The sequence below is a fragment of the Triticum aestivum genome, chromosome 5D (genome assembly GCF_018294505.1).
Source record: "Triticum aestivum cultivar Chinese Spring chromosome 5D, IWGSC CS RefSeq v2.1, whole genome shotgun sequence".
Classification (NCBI taxonomy): Eukaryota; Viridiplantae; Streptophyta; class Magnoliopsida; order Poales; family Poaceae; genus Triticum; species Triticum aestivum.
This window is the reverse complement of record NC_057808.1, coordinates 569435989-569445908: the sequence shown is the minus strand read 5'-3', so window position 1 is coordinate 569445908 and position 9920 is coordinate 569435989. Positions and strand designations below refer to the sequence as shown.

Genomic DNA, 9920 nt, shown 5'->3' with positions numbered 1-9920 from the left:
AGTTTTCTGCATTATCTCGTCGCGAAGCTCCATCTAAATCATCGCAAAGCTTCACCTTGTGTTCTCAACTTCTCTTCCTTTTATCATCCTTTTATTACCGGAGTTCTTCATCGAGGCTCTACATGGTGGTTCATCAAGGATTCTTTTCATTCTTCAATTTCTCTCCACGATTTCTCTCGAAGTTATGATCCGCCAAGCTATACTCAAAAATAAACATGGTGCTCAACACATGTTTTGTTTTGGGGAGTTCAAGTATTCTTCATCTTGCATTCCGAAGTGCAACTCTTTCTCTCTTATTTGTTGAGGTGGTGTTATGTCATTCTTGATAATTTTCTTCATGTTTCATGATTCACAAGCTTTCAAGAATGAGATATTTAAACCCATCATATTTTCTTCGTCCATGAGTTGTTTCAACCCATAATAATCTCTTTGTTGGAGTTATCTTGGTATAGATTTCACTTAAATCCTTCTCGAAGGAATGTTGCTAATTGTGGTGTCTATCAATGATCCAAGTTTTCTCCTATCCTCTCGGCGAGAGAAGTTTTCATCTCTTTGTTGATCTCAAGCAAGCAATTGTTTTCGTTAGTGGCAGAATTTCACCTCAAGTTTTGAGATGTCTCCATAAGCCCACGAAGATCATATCCTTTCTTTGTTGATCTTTCAACAACTCCGTTCTATCCTTCTTTTAAGGATGCTCTCTCAAATTCACTTAAGGTAGAACATGTTGTTTTCTTCTCCGTTCTTTTCATTGCATTCTTTCATTTCTACCGGAGGCATTGTGATATTGCTCGCTTCGATCCATCTTCTTGTTTTGTCAAGATCATCTTCTTTCCTTGCTTATCCATTTAACCGGAGTGTTGTGTCATCTCTTCAATTTATTTTCATCTTATCAAGTTTTCCTTCTCTTTTTCAACCGGAGTGCTGGCAAAATTATGTCATTCTTGTTCCTTGGCTATCTCGTTATACTGGTGTGGTTTCATATTCTTTTGGTTCGTTAAGCCCTTGTTTCATGTCTTTCAACCCACAAGGTTCTCATAATGTTCCTTGTTCCCCTTTTCTAACGGAGTGTTTGTAATCTCGTTCATCTCTGTTGTATTCTTTTATCAAAATTGTTTAACCTCTCAAGGTTCTTTGGTTTCACTCGTTTGTACAAGAAGCAACTTAGATTTACCTCTTCTCTTTCTTTTCTGCTTCTCTCCGGTGCCATCCTAGATCTCGGGACGAGATCCTCTTGTAGTGGCGGAGTGTTGTAACGCCCCAAGACCGATGCTCCAGACGCCTTCCTTGTTTTTTCGTTATCGTCGTGTGTATTTATTTGTTTGTTCCATTTCATCATGGCATCATCCGCATTGCATCGCATGTTTTCTAAAACTTGCACCCGTTGCTAGTTGCCGCTTCTTCCTCGTCTCTGTTGACCTTTCTCAAGACCGACCATTCTTTTGTTGCCCGACCGTGTGACCCTCTCTACACAATACTCAAACCCCTCGCGTGCGTGTCCGAAACTTCTCCGAACCCGACCCGGGCAGTCATGACCGTTGGATTCGGATCATCCCCAAACGTCTATAAGACATCTCTGTTTTATTATTTGGACTTCCTACCTATTTTTTCCCATCCGTCCGATTATGATCGTAGGGATGAGCTAGCGCCTACCCAAAAATCAACCTACTATTTATAGTCAGCCTAAACCCTAGTCAAGTCTGTCCCGTCCACCCTTCCCTCGCGCCGTCGCCACTCCGTTTTCCTCGGGATCCCTCCCGATCCAGCCGACCCGACCATCTCCCTCGTTTTCAGCGCTGCCCAATCCATCGATCCACCCAACCAGCAGCTCCTTCTCGTCCCCGTACCTGCTGCAGCCGCACCACGACGGCCACCCCGACAGCCCCGCCGCCGGCCGACCAAACTAGCAGATGAGCGCCGGCTTCCTCTGCTTCCCCGTTGTTTTTCTCTCTCCCTGCCTCGTTCTATCTCTCAGCTCTCTCTCTCTCTCTCTCGTTTTGGACAGGGAACCGAAGGAGGCCGCCATGGCCTAGGAGTTTCACCACCGCCCCATCGCCTGGATCCGTTGCGCCGTCCGGCCTCCCTTACCTCTCCCGCGTCACCGGAGGTCGCCTCCGCCCGCCACCATCGTCTTCCCGGAGCACCTCCCCGCCATGGCCACCCGAACCTGAAGCTCCATCCTGCCTCGTTCCACGCCTCGGCTCCAGCCAGAACGAGCCATCCCTGGCCTCCTCGTCAGACCGGCTCCCCACGTCAAGTCCTCGCGTCGCCATCTAGGTCCAGGCCGCCGTTCCCCTGCTCCTCCCTTCTCCTTTATTTTCTTACTCCTGCCTCCGCTCACTCTCGATCTCTCTCTATAACAGCAGCCATCGTCACCGCCCTGCTCTGTTCATCGCCGTCTCCGTCAGATCCGGCGAGGCCCTGCGTCCCAGCTTCCAGGTCATCGCGTCACACCACCGGAGGCCACCAGCGCCATCGCAATCCTGCGCCTCTGCTTCCCCTTCGTCCCCTGCTTCAGGTCGAGCAGCGCTCGCTGCCTCGCTCGTCGACCACAGCCCCGCGTTGACCAAGGCCCAGCGCCCCTTCCAGCCTCCCTCTCCATCGAACCGGGCCGAAGCCCATGGGTGAGGCCACACCCCAGCGCCCCTCTGTTTTTCCGCCGATTGGGCCAACCAGATTCAGCCCGTTGTGTATTTTTTCATGCTGCTGCGATTTAGCTATTTTTTCCAGAGAGTGCCAGTTTTACAAAAAAAACCTCATGTTCATGCATTCAATAACTAATTAACTGTGCATCGGTTTAAAATACTTCATATATGTAAAATGCTTAGAATTCTGTCTAGTTTCATAATATCCAACTTTCATCCATGTTAAAAATGTTTAAGTTGCAGTTTACATTTAATTTGCACAAATGCCATGCTAAAATGCTTTATTTCATAACTAACTGTCTAGAAAAATGCATAGATTAACTTGGTGAACTTTGTTTTACTGCTTACAACATTAAAATATGGTTTAGGGCAGAACAGTACCAATTCCAAAATATGCATATGAGGATCTTCCGGAAATGTTGTTTGTTTCCGGCCTCATTTAAACTTGCTTAAATAGATAGTTTTACTATGCTTCACCTCTTGCCATGTTAATCAAAATTTAATATTGTTGGGTACATAATCGAGAGAGAACTAAATAACTTAATGTGGTGTTTCGTCAATATGCAACTCGTTGCATATTGAGCTCCACTTAATTGGTAGTATTGTTTGTTGCACTTTGCCATGCCATGCATCTTTAAACCGGACATGCATCATCCTTGGTTGTGCATCATGCCATGCTTATGCTTGTGTGTTTACCATGTTGTTTGCTTCTTTTCGGTTGTGCTTCTCCTTGATAGTTCCGGTTACGTTGCGTTGGTGAGGATTCGTTCGACTACGTTGGTTCGTCTACTTCATGGACTCGTTCTTCTTCCTAGCGGGATTTCAGGCAAGATGACCATACCCTCGAAATCACTTCTATCCTTGCTTGCTAGTTGTTCGCTCTATTGCTATGCCGCGCTACCTACCACTTGCTATATCATGCCTCCCATATTGCCATGTCAAGCCTCTAACCCACCTTTCCTAGCAAACCGTTGTTTGGCTATGTTACCGCTTTTGCTCAGCCCCTCTTATAGCGTTGCTAGTTGCAGGTGAAGATGAAGTTTGCTCCATGTTGGAACATGTATATGTTGGGATATCACAATATCTCTTATTTAATTAATGCATCTATATACTTGGTAAAGGGTGGAAGGCTCGGCCTTATGCCTGGTGTTTTGTTCCACTCTTGTCGCCCTAGTTTCCGTCATACCGGTGTTATGTTCCTTGATTTTGCGTCCCTTACGCGGTTGGGTGATTTATGGGACCCCCTTGACAGTTTGCCTTGAATAAAACTCCTCCAGCAAGGCCCAACATTGGTTTTACCATTTGCCTAACAACCTATTACCTTTTCCTTGGGAGTAATTAACCCGAGGGTCATCTTTATTTTAGCCCCCCTCGGGCCAATGCTTCTCTAAGTGTTGGTCCAAACTAGAGCACCGTGCGGGACCGTCCCTTGGCAACTTGGGTTACGTTGGTACCTGTACACTTCGCTCATCCGGTGTGCCCTGAGAATGAGATATGTGCAGCTCCTATCGGGATTTGTCGGCACAGTCGGGTGGTCTTGCTGGTCTTGTTTTACCATTGTCGAAATGTCTTGTAACCGGGATTCCAAGCCTGATCGGGTCTTCCCGGGAGAAGGAATATCCTTCGTTGACCGTGAGAGCTTGTGATGGGCTAAGTTGGGACACCCCTGCAGGGTATAAACTTTCGAGAGCCGTGCCCGCGGTTATGTGGCAGATGGGAATTTGTTAATGTCCGGTTGTAGAGAACTTGACACTTGACTTAATTAAAATGCATCAACCGCGTGTGTAACCGTGATTGTCTCTCTTCGGCGGAGTCCGGGAAGTGAACACGGTTCTTGTGTTATGGTTGTGCGTAAGTAGTTTCAGAATCACTTCTTGATCACTTCTAGCTTCACGACCGTTGCGTTGCTTCTCTTCTCGCTCTTATTTGCGTATGTTAGCCACCATATATGCTTAGTGTTTGCTGCAGCTCCACCTCACTACCTTCTCCTACCCATAAGCTTAAATAGTCTTGATCTCGCGGGTGTGAGATTGCTGAGTCCTCGTGACTCACAGATACCTCCAAAACAGTTGCAGGTGCCGACGATACCAGTGCAGGTGACACAACCGAACTCAAGTGGGAGTTCGACGAGGACCTTGGCCGTTACTATGTTTCGTTTACTAATGATCAGTAGTGGAGCCCAGTTGGAACGATCGGGGATCTAGCATTTGGGGTTGTCTTCACTTATTTTGGTTTCGTAGTCGGACATATGTGTGTACTCTGAATGATGTATGTTTAATTTATGTATTGTGTGAAGTGGCGATTGTAAGCCAACTCTTTATCTCATTCTTTTTCATTAAATGGGATTGTGTGAAGATGACCCTTCTTGCGACAAAACCACCATGCGGTTATCTCTCCAAGTCGTGCCTCGACACATGGGAGATATAGCCGCATCGTGGGTGTTACAAGTTGGTATTCAGAGCCATCCCCGACTTAGGAGCCCCCTGCTTGATCGAATCGCTGGCGTTGTTGAGTCTAGAAAAAAATGTTTTGAGTCTTAGGATTATATATCAGAGAGTAGGATTCTTTTACTCCTCAGTCCCTTCGTCGCTCTGGTGAGGCCCCCTGACGTAGAAATTTTGACTCTCCTCTCCTCAAATTTCACTAATTTTTTTTATCATGCGGGTATCTTGGAATCGTTCCGATGGTTTTGTGACGAGAACATTGTTCTTGGTGCCTCCATTTAGGGGTTGTGCCAGTGTCCCGGGGAATACCTGAGTTTTTTTCGCCGACATCGAAAATCTCTTTTATGCAGTTGTTGGTGAGATTACCTCGACGCCACCCAGTACTGAGGCGGGAGTTCGGGAGTATTGCCATTACTCGTATAACGGATGCTTTTCGAAGGTTGAGGTAAACGATTTCCTAAGGTTTCTTGGTTATGTGTTGACGGATGGATACAGCTGGATCTAGGTAATGTTAGTTTGGGTGAGATATATTGCGTCCCCCGTATCCCCAACACCAGATTGCATAACTAGAAAGTTTCAGGAGTTTATAAGTGGGAATTCAAGTAACTCCTAGAATATCTTTTCGACAGATGTATGATTTGAGATTGGGGTCCAATGTCTAGTGGTTCGCTTTTCACGGTCGATTTACAGTGGTCGCGAGACGTCTTAAAGAATCCTTGGCTATGCCGATTCGGGGACGTCTTGTTTGTCATTCGTGACGTCCGCTGTACGTCGTGCCCGTGGGCCTCATCACGAACACTTTGGGCGAAATCTCTGTCATATGTTTGTTTCCGTCTTATTTTGCAAGTCAAATCATTTGTTTTTGTTTTGTTTCGTGGTATTCGAGTTGCTTCAATGTCAAGTGTCGATTCCATACCTCCCCTAAGCGGTGCTCTCATATTTCTATGTGGATACTAAGCCTTCTTGATCATCGAGATGTCATGCCAATTCTCTTCCAACCGACGTGCTTCTCTTCAAGTGGATCCGGTCATTTCAACATTCGCGTGATCAATTCTAAGTTTTCTCAACGGTGTTTGTTTCATCCGTCCCAAGTTGCCTTTCTTTTTCCCGCCCTCCCACCCTTTTTCTTCAGGGACTCATATTTCTTAATCAAGTATCATTTTATTGATGGGAAGTCTCTCCATTGTTTTCCGATGCACACAACAAGTAGAGCGACCAAGCCAATTTCAATCATGTGAGCCAAGAGAAAAACAAAACAAATAAAAGCCTAAATCTATCTCAGTTAAACGAAAAACACAGACACAGACTCTAGACAGCCACAATCGAACGGAGAGAAGAGCCAGTTGTGTGCTACGCCAGCTACCGGTTGAGTGGTAACTCTCGGTGGACTTTTTTGTTCGAGAAGAAACATTCAATCTATTCATCGTCTGTCGCACATTAATAATTTCAATTAGGAGGAAGGTGACGCGTTTGAACAAGTTGATATAAGAAAAACAAATCCTTGCATCAGTAGTCGGCCAGCTTAAGATAAGAAGAAGAGTAGACAAACATGAATGGGCCACAAACAAGTAAATATAAGCTAGATGAGGAAGAGGAGCTGCCACCCACGAATTTCACTCAAGAGTCGACACAGATCATCAAGCATCGAAAAAAAAAGATCTTCAAGCACCAAAATCAAAATTAAGTGTGGCGGGCACTTACTTGTAGTACGTGGCCTGGCCACTCACTACCACTTGCTGCAACGCACACCCTATAAGACACCATTCATCACCCTAGCAGTTTGTACAACACCAAGAGGGAGCACTTGCCAATCACTCACTCGACCTCAATGAATCCCATGGCCAAATGCTGCCTACTGCTCCTCCCCATCTTCTTCTTGGCATTTCTCTTGCCCGAGGCGCACGCGACTTCGTGCCACCCCGACGACCTTCGTGCGCTGCAAGACTTTGTTAGGAACCTCAGCGGCGGGGGTGTCCTCCTCCAGGCCACGTGGTTCGGCGCCGCATGCTGCAGCTGGGAAGGTGTGAGCTGTGATGCCGCCAGTGGCCGTGTCACGGCACTGCACCTCCCCAGGCGCGGCCTTGTGGGGCCCATCCCAGGAACCTCCCTTGCAGGCCTTGCACGGCTCGAGGAGCTCGACCTTGGCTCCAACAACTTTCAAAACATCTCAGGGGTACTCACCGTGTTGCGTGGGTGCCAGAACCTCACCACGCTGATTCTCACCAAGAATTTCGGTGGTGAGGAGCTACTAGGCGATGGTATTATTGGCGGGTTCAAGAGCCTCGAGGTGCTGGCCCTTGGTGATTGTGCTCTCAAGGGCAGGGTTCCGGAATGGTTGTCTCAATGCAAGAAAATGGAGGTGCTTGATTTGTCCGGCAACCAATTGGTGGGCACCATCCCATCGTGGATTGGTGAGCTTCACCACCTTTGCTACTTGGATCTCTCAAACAATTCATTGGTTGGCGATGCACCTAAGAGTTTGGCACTGCTAAAGGGGCTCGCCCCTGATGGGCATTCATCGGGCATGGTTTTCACTAACATTCCATCGTATGTGAAGCATAACAGAAGCACACTCGGACGACGACTTAACGAGCTCCCAAATGTCATCACAGGGACCAACAACTTTGTAACATCGGGGAGCAACAATGTTTTATCCGGGAATGACAACACAGTCATATTTGGGGATGAAAACACCGTATCAGGGAACAACCATGCTATATATGGGGATGAGAACACGGTATCTGGGAACAACCATGTCGTATCTGGGAGTAAGCATGTTGTATCCGGGAGTAGGCATGGCGTAACTGGGAGAAGTAGTGTGGTATCTGGGTTCAACAATGGCGTATCTGGGATCAACCATGTTGTATCGGGGAGTAACAATGTCGTATCCGGGAGCAACAATGTTGTATCTGGGATGAACCATATTGTATCTGGAAACAACAAAGTAATAACATGAGGTTAATGATTTTATAAGTGAGAGGAGGGAGGGGGAGAGATTATGCCTAGTATCCGAGGCCGATGAGATGGTTCAATAAATAAGGTACATAAGTTGCCACACAAGATGTGCCCTATGCCTCGTATAAGTTGAAGTAAGTATATGTATTGTAATAACATGGTTTGGTTTGTATGCTAAGTTTTATTGTGTATGGAGAAGACGCGATCTTGAGTGGTTTGTTTGTTTTAATTATTTGAGCTCTGATCTCTAATATATTAATTAGATTAGATTATTCCTTGCGACCAGGGCGGTGTTCTTTGCTTTGTACTTTGCTTTGATCCATACAACAAAACAAGGTAGCAGCAGCAGCATGTCCACGCCTTCAATATTTTTCTTGGGCAAACCAGTAGAAGTATTACGATCAATCACTATCCGTCATATTCATATCAGCTCCAGAGCTGCTACAGCCACGCATATTCATATGAGCTCCAGAGCTGCTGCAGCCACGCAGAAACCAGTAAAAACCAGGTTGATACTATATTTTAGTTTTAAAAAATGCTATAAAAATACACTGTATGTCGAAGAGATGCTTTCTATAGACATGTTATATTCCAAGTTAAAACACAAATTTATTAACTAGGACCAACAACTTAAGCATCTCCCAAATGTCATAACTAGGACCAACAACACTGTCAGATCTAGAAGGAACAATGTTGTATCCCGGTACGACAACACTATCATATTTAAGAATGGCAATGCCAACTCTGGGTTTAGGGTTCAAGCATGCCGTATCAAATTTTTTGAGTTTCATGTCCCCTATCTGTAATTCTGTTCCAAATTGGTTTTTGAAGCAAACGACAATCCGCGAGTAGCAGCTGGTGGTGAGTTTTTTAGTTTCCTGCCCCCTATTTCTAATTCTGTTCCAAATTGAGAATAAATATTGATTGACTAATTGAATTCCAGAATGATGTATCGTAGTATGCATTCTTTCTATTTGAGCAAAGGTGAACATTTTGAGGCTTTCTAAGCGGGAACAGCAGCACCTGTTAGATGCTTGCAAATGGAGACATTAAGAATTCAGGAAACCAAGTATTAGGTAGCCGCTCATATTTATCGATATGAAGTATACCTTTACAAAAAATACATTGTGTATGAAGTCTAAGATGCCTTCTTCGATTCTAACTTGTATTCAATATTTCACGTGTTATATATTCCTTTGGTGAAGTTCTCCAGCCAGTATAGTAGAATAAATCAGCCGTAAATCTCGTTTCCTATAAAGTTTTGCTGCTGAATGATCAGTTTTTGCATGTCTATTACTTGCATATTTTGAAAAACCGGGCGTACGGCTTCCCTGAAGGAATACCATATCTTTATGAACTTTTTTGTTTACCAGCAATGCTTGCATGCTTGATCTTTCTTTGATAAAATATCACACTGGATGCAAGAGGGCATTATCTAATGCGCAATGGAAATAGGTCTTACCATTAAGTAGTATAAGCATCATAAGGCAATGGTGGGGTATTGATTACAAGACACAATCAGATGGCGATCTTTGTCATGTGAGAAATACAAAAAACATTTGCTACTTCTCTAGTTTCCATGGATGGTTGGATTTTGGGGTGCATGTGTTGTTTCAGTAATGGCATAAATTTGGTTGGCTCAAGAATTATTTGTTGACGAACTGTCGGATGCTCAGTTCAGTTTAAAATATCATGCCATGTGGCTTTCACTTTTTATGGTCGCATCAAGGATCAAAAGAGGGCATGTCAATTAATTTGTTGCATGTTGTCTCTAAGCCTATAGTAATCCCACTCTCTCTTGCATTTTCCGCTATTTAAAACTTTAACATTTACTTTTGTTATGTAAGTGCAAGTACAAATAGTGACGAGCTTTCACTCT

At 45.0% G+C, this 9920-nt stretch overlaps 1 protein-coding gene across 1 annotated transcript; it reads left to right on the top strand.

Annotated features, from left to right (window-relative positions):
• The first annotated feature begins 6882 nt into the window (after positions 1-6882).
• LOC123126317 (phytosulfokine receptor 2-like) lies at positions 6883-8143 on the top strand. The gene has a single exon (XM_044546682.1). The coding sequence runs from the start codon at positions 6915-6917 to the stop codon at positions 8040-8042; it is 1128 nt and encodes a 375-aa protein (XP_044402617.1). The 5' UTR covers positions 6883-6914; the 3' UTR covers positions 8043-8143.
• The last annotated feature ends 1777 nt before the right edge of the window (positions 8144-9920 follow it).

Coding starts and splice junctions, on each gene's coding strand:
- LOC123126317 (XM_044546682.1), top strand. CDS start 6,915: ATGAATCCCATGGCCAAATGCTGCCTACTGCTCCTCCCCATCTTCTTC.